The sequence below is a fragment of the Pyrus communis genome, chromosome 6 (assembly GCF_041283825.1).
Source record: "Pyrus communis isolate YQ-2024b chromosome 6, ASM4128382v1, whole genome shotgun sequence".
Taxonomy (NCBI): Eukaryota; Viridiplantae; Streptophyta; class Magnoliopsida; order Rosales; family Rosaceae; genus Pyrus; species Pyrus communis.
In genome coordinates, this window is record NC_142570.1 from 4,658,322 (window position 1) to 4,674,387 (window position 16,066).

Below are 16,066 nucleotides of genomic sequence, written 5' to 3' on the forward strand. Positions count from 1 at the left end.
AGAGCTTGTTTGGATGTGCTTTTAAAATGGCTAAAAATGTTTCTGGTGAAAATGTTTTGGACCATGGAAAAGTGTTTTGTCGACAACGTGAGTTCGATCAGTAACTAATCTAATATCTAATCTAACAAAATCTATCATTTGACTCAAAAAAAAAAAAAAAGTTTTAAAACCAATTCTTAGTAAAGTAAATCCTGAAAAATGACTTAAAGTGTTTTATGTAAGAACCACCAATTATGTACTTCTTCCAGGAATCACTTTAAGTGCTTTTGAAATCCAAAAATATTTTCTCTAAAAGCACTTTCAGTCATTTTAAAAGTATATCCAAAGTCCAAACGAATCCTAAAATCCCTATATTTAATATGTGGAAACGGTCTGAGCCAGGGCCCTGTTTCCTCAAACATTTGGACCTGCCATCCATACCCTGTTTTATGTTTCGTACCCGCCCCAAACATCGAGTCCAAAACCCATTTGCCCACCCCTAATAAATGGTTCTGCCTAATGCACCTAATTTGATGCACTTTCGTTTCTTATGTCTTAGCTCAAAGGTATTTACAGACATGTTGTCTCTAGATGGTAAGTGATTGGCATTTGATGTCGTAACAATTAAAGCCTTTACTGATGCCAAAATTGAAAATTGAATGTGCAAGCCAAAAAATGACTTTAGTGTTCTCCAATATCGTATATTAGCAAACATATACGATTTCGTATTAACTTTATTACGTAAAAGCTAAAAACTAGTCGAGGTGGAAGAGAAGGCTCCAGAACAGAGATGGCGAGAGTCGAATATACAAAAATGAGACTTGAAGAACACATCTATCCGACTCACATGCGTTTGAATCATTTAGGTTTTGTGATGAGAGTGAGCTAGGGTTAAGTTAATATATATGTCTTGGTTTTTTTCACAAAGGAAAATTTAAGATGCAGAATGAAAAAGCGAGAGTATAACAGAGTGTATTTTCTTTTTGCTATTTGGTATGGTTAGTGGTTTTGAGAGTGAATCCCGTTACTCCATACTACTGTTAATAATTAGTAATTGGCCGTACAATCACATAACGAGTTCGTTTGAAATTACTTTCAAAATGGCTAAAAGCATTTTTTGTAGAAATGTTTTTAGAAATAAACTTTAATAGAAATTTAGGAAGTATTTTTAGTGTTTTTTGAGCCTAGAACATTTTCTTTAAAAACATTTTAAGTCATTTTAAAAGTACTTTTAAATAAACATGACATAAAATATAAATCGATAAAATGTCAAAACATTGGATTTTAATACTAAAAAACATTTCAAAGTCTCACGTAACATAAAGTATAAATCGATCGAAGGTCAAAACGTAAGATTTCAATCTGAAAAAAAAAATATTTCAAAGTAAAAAAAAATTGAAGGTCAATGTGTATAGTGTATACCTCACAATTTATTTTTATATCTTTGAAAAACAATAAAAAATATTATTGAAAAGAAAAAAACCAAGCATATTCAAACTGAAGGCTGCCGGAGGTTGAGTGGCGCCACTTGCATTGACTCTTCATCACTACAGCCGTCTCCGCCGCCAACGCTACTATCACTCCTTGCCAATTCAGACAACAATGCGGCGGGTGCGGTGGCGGCCGCGGCCTCACCAACCAAAACCGCCACAATATCCCGCATGGTAGGCCTTCTCTGTGGATGAGGATGGCAACAAGCCAGCCCAAGCTTCAAAGCAGTCTCCATCTCCTTCGCCTCATACTCCCCCTTTATTCTCGCGTCCGCCGCCTCCCCCACCCTCCTTCTAACATACAACTCCCTCACCCAATCAATCAACACCACCTCATCCTCCGCCGCGTCCACCTCAATCGGCTTCCTCCCGCACGCCACCTCCAACAACACCACCCCAAAACTATACACATCACTCGCCGCCGTCGGCGCCGCCACAGTCGCCAGCTCCGGCGCCAAGTACCCCAACGTCCCGACGACACGCGTCGTATTCGGTACCTCCCCGTGCTCGTACAACTTCGCCAGCCCAAAATCCCCGAGCCGCCCCCTCATCTCCGCGTCCAGCAAAATATTGCTTGACTTAATGTCCCTGTGAACCACCCTCTGGTCCCACCCGTGGTGCAAATAATTCAACCCCTCCGCCACATCTGCCAGCACGCGCCGCCGCCTATCCCACCCCAAAACCTTCTTCGGCTTGTTGAAAATCCACCGATTGAGGCTCCCATTCGGCATGTAATCATACACCAACATCAGCTCGTTCCGCTTCCGGCACCACCCCCGCATCTGCACCAAGTGCTTGTGCTGCAGCCGCCCCATGCTGGCGATCTCCGCCATGAACTCCCTCAGCCCCTGCCTCGAGTCGTGGTTGACGCACTTGACGGCGATTTCCGTGCCGTTTGATAAGATCCCCTTGTAAACCTTTCCGAACCCGCCGGAACCCAGAAGCTGATCGTTCGAAAAACTTCCCGTCGCCTCCCTCAGCTCCTCGTTGGAAAATCTGTGCGGCCAAAACTCCAGTTCCCAATCTTCGATGTCGTCGGTTTCTTCGCCTTCCATCCTTTTCTTCCACCAGTAGAAGTAAAACCCAGATGCTAAGATCAACACAAAAACGACACAACCGACTGAAATCCCGGCAATCGCCGCACTCGACAGCGAAGTCGACGGAGAAACCAGCTGGAAAACGGGCAGATTTGTCGTGTTAATGTCTCTGGCAACTCCGGTGTCGCTAAAACTCCAAGCTAAAACCCTCTGGGCTTCAATCCACTGCGTTTTCGACGCCGAAAACCCAACGAACATCTCGGCCGATACGTAGTTCGCAATCTTGGGGTGTCTGTAAGTAAGCGTTGGCAGAGAAGGGCGGGACACATTGGCAGGGGCGACCGTGACGTTGAATTCGAGATTAGTCCCGTCAAATTCAATCCAGGCCCGAACGTTCTGCCCGGTCCGCATTTGGACCGGGACGAATCCGCCGGTCGAGTTGTAGTACCCGGCGGTGGTCTGGAAGGCGGACTCGATGTTGTTAAGGTCGATTCCGATGTGATTTCCATCTGGGTCGTTGAATTCCGGGTTTTGACCCGTGTCGAACTCGACGGCAAGCAACGGGGCGACGAAGGGGACGGTGGCGTTGGTGAAGAGGCCGAAGTATTGGCTGGCGAGGGAGTTGGGCGGCGAGGTGGAGTTGGAGAGGACGAAGCAGAGGCCAAATCCCGGGCTCGAGGCAATGTCCGGGAGGATGGAGAAGACGAAGGAGGTGGAGAAGGAGGCGACGGAGGTGGAGTTGGAGGTGGGTTTCATGGGAATTCTCCTTGGGTAGAAGACGCGGCCGACGGCGAACTGGTTGGTATCGTTTGTGAGGCGGATGGCGCCGGCGTCGAGTCGGGCGTCGTTAATGAGAGTGAGGTCGGTGGTATTCGTGATGTTGGAGAAGGAGTTGAAGAGGAAGTCGATAGCGGAGGTGGGGGAGACGCAGAGGTGGTGGAGAAGGAGAAGGAAGAGGACGGCTGAGAAAGGTCTCATCCGTACAGATTCAGGTAGGCGCCGGGGAGCGGGAAAAAGTTTGTGGGTGGAGTGACAAGTGTTATGTTCGTTTAATGAAAGATTAGTCATACCATTTGAACCTATATGGAGCAATATTACTTTTCTTTCTTTTTCTTCTCGAGAGATTTTTCCAGTGTGCATAAATACTTGGTCTAATATATTACATGTCATAATACAAGTGATTGAATATTTGAAAAATAAAATTTGAACAACTTGTATTAAAATATTTGGTGCATCGAATTGTATTCCTAACACACTGAAAATCTCCTTTTGCCCAAGATGTAGTTTTTAAGTTTATACAATTAAATGGGAGGAAGAATCTTAATAATTTCGTGACATTGTCACGTAATGTTATCAAAGTACATGTAAATTTTTTTGGTAACAATACAAAAAAGGATTTTTCAATAATATTACAGTTGAAATGGTTCAGAGCATTTATACGAACCTTATATTAAATTTTCTTTTTCCATATAAGCTATTCTATAAAAAAAAATGACAAATTTGAACTGCGACTTGGAATGCTTTCAATGAGATTGTAGTTCATGTCGTTAAGAGTAACTCAAGCATTCTAGGTCTTATGTTTCATTTTTCCTTTCTTAAACATCTCATACATTAAAAATGAAAATTCACGTTGCGTATTTGAAAATTAATGATTATTGTACGCTTATAGAGGAGGGCGAGCCTTGGCATAGTAAAAATGTTGCCTCTTTGTTCTTAAAAGATCATGGGTTTGAATCGTAAAAATAATTTCTTTACAAAATAAGGATAATTAAATAGATACGTGTACGTGTGAGGGCCAAAATGAAAGAGAAAAGGTTGCTCCTAGTTGGTCAACGAATTAATACAGTTTGAAAGCATAAGATGGAAGAGAAAAGGCAACAGCACAGCGATTTTGACTACCATAAATATCAGTAGTCAATCCAAGACCTGAAGGAGGGTTGCTGGGTCTGTGTCCACGAGCTTCCAGATTACATCCCAACGACTAAGCAACGAGATAGAAAATCCAGGTCATGTATGACAACGTAGAATTACAAGTCACAGGCCCAATCATATATAAAGGCCCAATTAGAATTCAACGCGGTCTCCTCCTCCCCCATTTTGCTTGTGAGTTTGGATTGTCATATGGAGATCCAAATCACTTTACATGCAGTGAGTTAAAGAGAAAATTTTTAATAATCATGAAAATTTACCATTTGCGCTCACGGATGTATTAATTATAAATAAAAAATAAAAAATAAATGAATGAAAAAAATGTAAGAAACGACTTGTTTTTTTTTTTTTGGTCAAAAATTGTTTTACTTGTTAAACAGTAAAAAGTGTTTGATAAAAATAAAATATCTTGTTTATTTTTAAAGAAATTGCCTCCACACCAGGTTTTAAAAGTAGCGTGCAGGTTAGCTTTTAAAAGTTGTTTTCGTAAAAAGTAGAGTTGAGCTTTAATGAAATTTTCATTTTTTTTGTAATTCTATCATAATTTTTTAAAACAACATTGTTTATCCTTCTATACGGATTTTCTCCATCGGAAGACAAAGTATTCAAACCACATATCACTTTAACCACTAATGTTATATCACCACCACAATTACCACCCCTTCGCCACCACTGCGACCACCACAACCACCACCAAACCCTATTATTGACACCACCACTATAACCCTCACAATATGTCGCTCCCGTCACCATCATCATTGCCACCGCATCTTTGCCATTACCACTACTCTTATTACTATGTTCATTTTTGTAATTATATACAATTATATCACTTTTGTATTTAAAATTTACAAAATTCGTTTATACTGTTTTTCACACTCACGTCACTTACGAAAAATAGTTTATCAAACGTGCAACTGTTTTATTTATGATTAATTATTCTTAAAATATAACAAAAAACAATTAAAAAAACACAGGTAGGGAAATTAGAAATCCATTTATTAAAGTAATTTTGATACTCATTTACCATAAGTTACCATGTAAGTAGACTTGAGATGGGAGAAAGAAAAAAAAACACAAAAAAATATGTAATGTATTTGATATAGTTGGTGTTCGATCTTGGCTAGTATGTATGCCTTGTCAAGCTAGCTTTCATATTTCGTACATTCTCCTTCAATCAAGTATTTCTCACCAATATGGGGAGTGAAGGAAGCCATAACATGCAGAACGACTCCTCCTCATGCCTAGTGTGAAACAACGAATGAGGGAAAGAAAGAAATATGTTCTTCAAGCTAGAGGTCTTCCAAGAACAATATAAGAAGCTCTTCGGAATGCTTTATGAGGCTAGAAAAACTCGGTCTCATGAGCCCATCGCCCTCATGACTGTTGATCATCATGTGGGTACCCTCTAAACGGAGGGTCACTTGCCTTCAACATGGATGTTGAACGACATTTTCATTAGAACGTTGCTCAACACGAGACTTCTCTCAACCTAGCTGCTTCAACTCAAAACAGGAAAAATGGAGGGAGGCATATTCTCGCAGGAGGAGTAGAAGGATGAAGAACTGTTTTATTGATACTGTTGAGACTTCTTGAGGCAGTGTCGAGAAAAACCCATCCACATGGGCTCAAAGATCAATGACCCAAGAGTTTCCAAAGGACTCGGTCCCCTACCATGACCCATACTAGCTACTAACCTAAGAATGAGTGACAAGGCTTGGAGGGACTAGAGGGCGTAGGAGACACATGGGGCCTCCAACAAGCACGTTCCATAAGTCAATACAGTGAATCCAAGGAAAAGCCACATGCCCTTGACTAAACTTTTATGCGTCCAAGAGATGATGGAAACTTATGAAGAAAGGCTCAAATTATACATAACTCCACTCAAGACCCCTTTATCCAACAACTCCTCGAAGAAGTAAACAAACTTAAAGTTGAACGTCAGACCCAGATACCTAATTAGAATCAGCCAAGAAAACATGTATGGATAACAAATTAAGATATAAACTTAGTATACCAACATGTGATGGCATCCCAAACAATAACAAGTCAATATCATTTTGGGAAGTGTTATTGGCACTCCAAAAATCTCATTTTACACTTCTTACAAGTGTATTTTTCTTTCCAAATATAAAAAATTTGAAGTGTAAAATAAGATTTTTGAAATAGCAATAATAATTACCATAATTTTATATACCATTATATTATTAAAGGGGAACATTAACAACAGATCCTTCTAAATTCTTCTTCGCTATCAGCCACAAGCCAATGAGCCATGCCATGTGGGCCAACACCATCATGTCCTTGAGAGAATTTTCGAGTGACCGAAACACTAGGGGGGTAGATCACGCGTTATTATACTAATAGAGAAATATGAATACTAAATAATTAATAATTTAAAAAATATAATTTTTCATAATTTATATAAAAACAGGTGGTTGTTCCTATTACAATAAAAAATTTAGGGATATGATATTCACACACTTTTTTTTACTTCACACACACCCTTTTAATTTTCAGTCATCGAATTTGATTAATTGAAGAAGATCAAAAGACAGAAATCAACAAAAGGTTTGTGTGAAGTAAAAATAAGTGTGGATAGCATACCCCAAAATTTATCTACCTCATTGACCATGCACGGAGAATCTTGCCTGCTATTAGGATTTAGGTCTTTAATTTTTGCCACCACAATAATCCACTGGATGAAATTAGCTCCTCGCGCCTGATGAAACCATCCTAGGAACAGGATCCTCGCCAGCTGCCTTTGACGCCACGCGTCCCTCCACGTGTCGCCTCATTTAGGTGTTACCTTATGCGTGTCGACGTTTCAGGCCCGTCCGCATGTGGAACGAGTACACGACGCATACTCAGGCCCTTTTTATTTCTGTCAACAAAATTGATAGGTACAATCTACAGACGTGAAATCAACATCGGAACTGCAAAAACCCGGTTTGAACCGCTCACAAAGCTCCGACCTAAATAAATAAATAAATGCATACATAAATACGAAAGCATGCTAATCCCTATATTGTACTAATTTTCTAGAGAAGAGATCATCGTTGGATTCTTTTTATAAGGATTTTAGAGATCTTTCAATCACATTCGTTTATCGTATATTGTGCAGTTAGTTTTTATCAAGTACTGTTTATATTCAATTTTAAATAAAAAAGTTACAATAATTTCTAACCACACGATATACGATGAACTAATGTAATTAAATGATCCCTATGATCCTTGCAAAGAGGATTCGGTAAGGATCCTCCTGAAATTTTCTACTTGTTGGGATAAAGCTTTTTCTCTGTAAAGGGTCTTATGCAGTAAACCCGTGCAAGCGGTTGTCCGTCAATATTTGCTATAATTGAGCGAAATTAAATTATTGCAATAAATAATTATAGGTGCACAGAAAAATCGCGGTGAGCGAGTCACGTTTTTTTTAATTTTGTGGGCTGATTTTTTATATTTTATTTGTGGATGCCTATTTTATGCAGTGTTCACTATTTTATCTTATTTTTTATAAAATGTCTTTACTAACTTAGATTTTAGTTCAGAGCCACTTTTAATGCTACGTAAATTTAGTGCTTCTTTAGTTGCTACATTTGATTTTCACAACCGTTAATTTTTTTTTAATTTTAATTATTCATTTTTTTGCGTCACTTAGTACTAGATACTCTCAAAAGAGAAATTGATGTGTTTAATTGTGCTACTAGTTTAAGAATAAATCGAACCAAACGGGAGTCGGCCGTCCCCAGTCACTACAACATAGACCAATACCGTATTTTGGTACTGAGAACATTTGGCAGAAATGATGTCGATGCCCATGCTAAAGCCTTCATGCTTGTTACCTAAAATAACGTCCCCACATGTAACGTCTCCAACGCAATTGTCAATGATGTTTATGGATCTTGTTTCCTTTGGCCTTATCATCCCTTCTCCAATCACCTCATACACTCTTATATGCAGGGCGATCTCTGAAATTTTGAAAGGTTCGTGCAAAATTTATATAGGGGTTTTCTTTAAGAGAGTCTTTATGTGACATCCCACATCGCATAGGGGAGTGATTCTTATATGTATATTCTCATCCCTACCTAGCACGAGGCCTTTTGGGAGCTCACTGGCTTCGGGTTCCGTAGGAACTCCGAAGTTAAGCAAGAAGGGGGTTAGAGCAATCCCATGATGGGTGACCCACTGGGAAGTTGCTTGTGAGTTCCCAAAAACAAAACCGTGAGGGAATGGTAAGCCGAAAGCGGACAATATCGTGCTACGGTGGTGGAGAGGGCCCGGGAAGTGATTCGCCCCGGGTCGGGATGTGACAATTTGGTATCAGAGCCTAACCCTGGTCGCGTGTGTGCCGACGAGGACGTCAAATTGTCACATCCCGGCCCGGGCGGGACTACTTCCCGGGCCCGACTCCACTACCGTAGCACGATATTGTCCGCTTTGGCGGTTTTGTTTTTGGGAACTCACGAGCAACTTCCCAATGGGTCACCCATCATGGGATTGCTCTAGCCCCCTTTTCTCTTAACTTCGGAGTTCCTACGGAACCCGAAGCCAGTGAGCTCCCAAAAGGTCTCGTGCTAGGTAGAGATGGGAATATACATATAAGGATCACTCCCCTGGGCGATGTGAGATGTCACAATCCACCCCTCTTAGGGGCCCGACGTCCTCGTCGGCACACCACGACCAGGGTTAGGCTCTGATACCAATTTGATCCGCCCCGGACCGGGATGTGACACTTTCAATTTTTTTTGTTCTTAAAATATATTGATGGTAGAAAGCAATAATCAAAATTCAAACAAATTTTAAAATTCACGCTACTTATCAGTTTCCCAATAGCATTACATAATAAGTAAAGAAATCTTAAAAAATAACCATTACTAAATAAAGTACAACATTGAAATTTCACTTAAAGATGGTTCTTCGTGCATTTTTTGCTGCAACATCATCAATTAAATTGTACTTGTAAAGGCAACTAAAATTGCTAGAAAAATAAAAAAGTGGAATAAGTTTTTTTTTTTTTTTCCAAAAAGGGAAAGTTAGAAAAGAGTTAACTGTAGGTTCCAATTGAATTTTTTTTTTCTTTCGTGTTTAATTATGTAAATTTTCAGTCACATTTAGATATAATGTTGCTGTATATATTAGATAACAAAAATTTTATAGGATCCCCTTAAATTTTGGAGCCCTGTACGACCGAACACTTCGCTCCCCCTTAAAACTGTCATTGCATGTATGTGGGAGAGACTTCCATGCATGTATGGAACCTTCACTAACATCGTGGCGTATAGCTACTAATAAAAATATCGATGTCGAGATAGTTGTGTACTTTTATAGTCATGTATTAATGGTTTGAGAATCACCTTGATACTGGTTTGGTATTGCTGTATTTTGGAAAAGAAAAAAAAAACTGTTTTGCTGTGCTGTGAGAATAAGCTTATTTTTGTTGTTTCACGTTTTCAATTTTTTTTTTCATCCAAAACTGTGAAAATAAGTTGTTTTTAAATGTTTACCAAACACCTTTTTGAGCTCAGATTTTTATGATACCCACTTTTTATAAAAGTACATCAGTATTTAACCATTACTAAACTAGATAGAGCGGGGATGTTCTTGAAAATGAGAAGATCTAGGATAGGCGACTGACCTCCTAAAAAGCATCACTATAACAGTAAACTTGGTTCGCTTCTCTTTATAAACAAAAGGAGTGTGAAAACTCCTTTTCTTTTCATCCACCTTAAATTTCACACAAGAAATTGGTATGACGTTTGATTTTTGAACTGAAATGATCTTCTAGGGTTTTGGAGATATGATGGTCACTTGGAGAATTCCCCTGGATTTCTAGACATGTATAGAAAGCCAAATCCAAATCAAAACATTTGTAATTCTTTCTATGGGACCTGTCGTGGAGTGTCCAACTCTTGAAATTTTGAATGATCCAAAAGCTAATTATTTGTTGTTCACCACTGCAGTGAATTTATTTTTGGTACTACCCATTAAGTTTTTATATTTAAACGATCATAGTTGAGTCACATCAACATTTTGTATTTATTTTTTTATAAAGTGAAAAAGACAAAGAGAAAAGACATTACCTATTAAATTTCTATATTTAAACGATCATGATTAAGTTATGTCAACATCTTGTGTTTACTTCTTTAAATCACGTCAGCATTTTAGTCTCTATATATCAGAGAGATAACGTCATCAACCAAGACACCCAAAATAACGGGCTTGCAGTTAAAGTTATTTTATTTTACCAGTCATTAAGTTTAATTAATGACAGATTAATTATGGTAACACATTATGTACAAGATCAATGTTCAAACCTGCACCTATATTTGATCAATGTTCAAATCTGCACATTATGTACAACATCATTCTTAGTCGGAATTAAATCGGAAGATTCTGGAGGCAAATTGATTGAACGATGTACAAGTTAAATAATGCAAATCTTAATAACTGAACGTCTAACCGATTTAAGAATATTTATTCCTGCACATTGCGTATTGGATTCGATTTACCCGTCTCTTACGATGGCTTGTACTACAAAAAAGTGTTGATATCAGGTGAAAAGATTGAAACCAATCCGTCTAAATTAACTACAGATTAGTAGATTACCTATTTAATCATGATTCCTTTTGGACTTTGGAGTGACATCCGAATCAAATCTAACCGCCTTCCACTGTTCTTTTCCAAAAAAAAAAAAAAAACTTTATTTTTTTGTGATGCCACCTAAATGGCCCCAGCGAGGCCCACCCCATTGAATGAGAAAAACGAAAAGGAATATTGGAAGAATAGATCAGCGAAATTCAACAGCAACCCTAATTACTAATTTACTACTAATTACATTTCCAATCACGACTAGAAATTATAATTAGAGGAAGCAACCGCAACAATTAGTGCTCCTTCCTTGCTTTGCGTGTGGGTCTCTCGCTGACGTCACCGCCACTCCTCCCCACCTATAAATATTCTACAAATTCACTCTCTGAGGTTTGAACCCTCAAGCACCTCTCCTCCTCCAAAATCCCTTCTCTCTCCTCTCCCTCTCTCAGCTTTCTCTTTCCATCTCTAACCAAGCGGTAGCTTTCTCTCTCTAACCACCGAAAGAGTCTGAAAGCCATGGGCCTCAACAAAGCACCCGAACCATTAAAACTCCTCTGCAGCTATGGCGGTAAAATCCTCCCTCGCCACTCCGACGGCACGCTCCGGTACGTCGGCGGCCACAATCGCGTCCTCTCCGTCGATTCATCCATTACGTATACAGGTGCGTTCGTTCGTCTCCGATTTGATAGTTTTCTTTCGATTCTTGCTTAATTTCTTGAAATTTTGGACTCGATTCCAGTTGCTTCGTTTCAATTTCGATGCTGATTCCGATTTTTTTTTTTGTGTGTTCAGAGCTAATGGTGAAGCTTGCGGAGTTGTGTGGCTATTCCGTGGAATTGCGGTGTCCGTTGCCGAACGGAGACTTGGAGACCTTGATTTCCGTCAAGTCCGACGAGGATTTGGCGAATATCATAGAAGAGTACGGTCGAGCGTCTTCTCCCCCTCATTCTCTGAAGATCAGAGCCATTCTCTCGCCGCCGAAGTCCCTGAAGCAAATCTCGCCTCCGATGTCCACTGCGACGAGCGGCGGCGACTCGTCCCCTTCGAAATCGCTTTTCTCATCCGCTGATTCGCCTCGAGTTTCGCCCCCGCAACGGTTCGTTTCGCCTCAAGTTTCGCCACCGAGGCGGTACGTTTCGCCGCACGTATCGCCACCAAAACGGTATGCTTCGCCGCCGGCTAGATACCCCGCCGGTCATCAGCGAGGGTTCGGACGAGTCTGCTACTATCCTTGCCATCTCCAGCCTCAGGGTCAGAGGAGTGGCCCCTGCGACATGTCGTATGTTCATCATTATCAGCAGTATCGTCACTACCACCATCATCCTCGCGTTCCCCACTGCGACATGTCGTATGGAAGGAACTTCACACAGAGGACATAGATGACGTAATTAATCAAAAATATATTTTAAAAAACATATACAGAGGGTGAAATTTTGTGATTGCGTTTTGGAATGAAGGATTTTTTATTTTCTTCATTTTATTTTTTTTATTATTTTTTATTTTTTATACATATTTTTCGAGGTCGTTTAATATAATGACAGAGAAAAATACAGTAGTGCTTGAAATTTGTGGCGCCGTTAATCACGGTACCACTTTTATCGTTTGGATACCGTTTGTCGCCGTTAATTCAGCGCTGTACACTGCCAGCAGTATGTACCTCCATACGTGCCACGTAGTGCGTTACTGTTTTCTACCGGACAAAATAGTCCAATTAAAGTCGGTTCGCCGTTGATACGTAACCTTTCTGTTACACTATTTCGTTGTTCATGTTAATATTTGTACTTTTGTGTGCTAATTATTTTTTCTTTTTCTTTTATGTTTGCAGGTGGTGCTTGCGTTTCGCATGTGAACCAGATGTCGTTTTGGCCGCGGCCCCGTGAGGAATATTCCCAAAACGCATATGCCTTGAAATTAAAAGGACGGCCAGCCTGGTCTTTGGATTTAGTGATGATTAATTATGACTCATAATATGAGAAATTTTGCAGTGTGCTGGAAACACGGTCTAATACGTTAAGTGTCATAATATAATTTGTTGAAACTTCTTTTTAAGTTTCTAACTAAATTATTTTATTACACTTTTTGTGCTGAGTCTGTGTTAGTGGTACATTAACACATGATTTAAAATGGAATTAAAAATTAATGATAATTATGACTCCTAATACGGCCCGTAACATGGGATTAATAATTAATGATAATTAAGAGATGAACCTTCCAGGTTGATGCCGACTAATAATATAAAAATTAGAAAGAAAATGCGAGAAGCCAAAAGCGAATATACTTTTTCAAACTTGGGTGGAGGGCTGGCTAGTTGGGTCCTCTTGAGGAGGAGGAATGAGTATTAAAGGGGACAAGTTGTGGATGCTCCGTGGTCAAGTCTCGAGTCTGAACTTATAATTTTGTGTGGCTTCTAGAGACTGATACTACTCCACTTTTAAAATACTAAAACAAGAAGTCATATGACCATTAGGCCAGATGATCAAACCGGATTTTCGTCATATCTCCTTTGTGTGAATTTCAAAGATTTGTGAATCGTATTTATCATCATACATCGTGTTGGTAAAAAAAATATTTTAATTTTTTATTTAAAATTAAACACAAACAGTACTTGATAAAAATTGACTGTACGATATACAATAAACGAACATGATTCACAAATTCTCAAAATCCTCACCAAAAGGATTCGGAGAGGATCATATTGGGATCAAACAATCTGACGTCTTTATTTTTTATTTTTAATTTTATTTTAGACTAATTTGAACTATTGACTCGATGAATAGTTTCAAGGAAGTGATAACCAAAATTCTTAAGTTTAGACTAAAATTGATATATATCATCCATAATTATGACACAACTGTTAAATATCAGAGAAACGCTTATATTTCGTTCAAATCAATGTTTGACAATTCCTAAAGTTTCATTTTAAATTTTCATCATTTCCTTCAAAAGCAACCTATATCAATATCAATATTTGATATATTCATGGATATTTTCACAAATTTACATATCGATATTTCCATCCAATTTGTTAAACACTAGCTTTACACCAATCTAAACTGTCTATTTTTTAAGTATCTATTCATATATAATTTGCATTTTACACCAATCTAAACTATCTATTTTTTAAGTATCTATTCATATATAATTCTTGCAAAGAAAAATTCAATCTAAGCATTTACCTATTTTATCCAAAAGAGACCATTTGGTGGCCTTGCCCAGGACAGTCCACCCTTATGGGGCCGGGAAGACTCACATTTCAGCCTCCTTCTGACCACTATCGCGTGATTTACCAGAGCCAGTAATTGAACTCGATCAGAACGTGCTGTATGAAACATAGATTTGGAATTCGTCCGCAACTATTAGATCATCCCTCGGTGATTTGTCTCAATCACATTTGGCTTGGGATAAAATTTTGTACAGGTAATATATGGATTGAAACTTGGTTTTGATTGTTTAGATGAAGTATAGAGTTGGCCAACAAATAGTTATCATCTACCTGATCAACTTTGTCAAAACAAACACTAAACCAAGAGTTGATATCCCGAGCAGTCAATGATCCTATGTTTTCTCTATTACTATAAGGAATAATTGGTATGGTACTCGTCATTAAAGAGATTTAAATCTAAGACCCGTCACTTATATATAAAAAAAGTACCAAACTATTATACTAAATAACTGCAACAAATCAAATTTTATCACCAACGTCCTCCAACCCCTCCCCGCAAGGGCGACAAAAATCAAATTTCCGGGAGCTGCCCATCTACCTGATCCATTGAAGCTCCATGAACACATATTAACGATATCTTTAGTACATCTTTAAACTTAGAAAGCAACTTACATGAAATGAGTTCACCGTCACGTGGTGTTCCGATCAATAATACATTGTCATGTGAAGAAAAACTTGCACTTGTCAATGTTTATTGGATACGGAATATCACGTAGCAGTAAACCCGTTCCATCGACAGCGGTTTTCCCAATCACAGCCATGCTGCTGCTACTCTTTCTGATTTCGTTGCACTGCAAAAATTACCTCATAAGAAGCCAACTTAAAGAAGAACAGAAAGATAAGTGCCTTTACCTATCGTCTCCAGGCGACTTAAGGTATATCAGGTGGGATTGCACCCGACTCTCGGAAGAACAAGGCTGTCCCCCATGAGACGTTTGCCTTCCGGGGATCCTACTACTTATTCCAAACCTTCGCCATCTTTGGATTTAAGCAAAAAAAGTTCTCAAACATATTTCCACCCTTTTGGTTTGTTACACTTATCCAGCAGGCTCTAACTCACAAAAATTCGAAAAAGCACATCATGACAAAAATTTACACCAAATATGGACCTATAGACCTGTTTGGTATTCTATTTGAATCCAACTTTTTAAATTCAAAAATAATTTTCAAGTTTTAGGCCTTAAAAACTTGTTTGGTAGGATTATTTTAAAAAACTGAACTTAAGACTAACTAAAAAAATATAGTCTATTATCTAAAAACATAAAAAAATGAGTTTTTAGATTTTTTTTAACTTAAACTCACTCATTTCTTTTCTCTCCATCCTCCCTTCTCACTCCAAATCTCTCTCTCTCTCTCTCTTTTCTTCTTTCTCTCTCCTTTTTTCTTTACCTTTTTCGTCTTTTCTTCAATCATCTTCATACTTTCGGTTCTTTCTCTTACTCCTCTTCTCTTTATCTAGTCTGATCCTCTCCCTTCTTCCTTTTTCCTTCAATCATCTCTTAATTTCTTTCATCCTCTCTTCTCTATCTCCCTTTCCTATGATTCCTCTTTTCAAATCTCTTTGTCTAGTTTAAGTCGTAAGATTTAAAAATTTTGAGCCTTAAAGAAAATTGTTTTCAATAAATGTTCTTAAGAAATGTTTTGAGAAATGATAAAAATTTTCAAATAGGATACCAAACAGGTCCTGAATTTTCTGGGAATTCCTAAAGTCAGGCATTCATGTAACTCACGCATGTGTTAAACAAAACTCACTTCTATTACCGGAATCCCGAAACCATGATGTCTCTCTCACTTCAAGGACCTAAAACTTGGACTCC

General features: G+C 38.7%; 1 protein-coding gene and 1 pseudogene across 2 annotated transcripts; one reads left to right on the plus strand and one right to left on the minus strand.

Moving 5' to 3' along the window:
* Positions 1-1,374: 1,374 nt before the first annotated feature.
* LOC137711503 (L-type lectin-domain containing receptor kinase S.1 pseudogene) lies at positions 1,375-3,644 on the minus strand (annotated as a pseudogene). Its single transcript, XR_015963426.1, has one exon. The product of XR_015963426.1 is annotated as an L-type lectin-domain containing receptor kinase S.1 pseudogene (transcript).
* A 7,773-nt stretch (positions 3,645-11,417) lies between these two features.
* On the plus strand, positions 11,418-12,781 carry LOC137711356 (uncharacterized). Its single transcript, XM_068450581.2, has 2 exons — positions 11,418-11,687; positions 11,819-12,781. The coding sequence occupies exons 1-2, from the start codon at positions 11,543-11,545 to the stop codon at positions 12,403-12,405; spliced, it is 732 nt and encodes a 243-aa protein (XP_068306682.1). The 5' UTR covers positions 11,418-11,542; the 3' UTR covers positions 12,406-12,781.
* Positions 12,782-16,066: the final 3,285 nt, after the last annotated feature.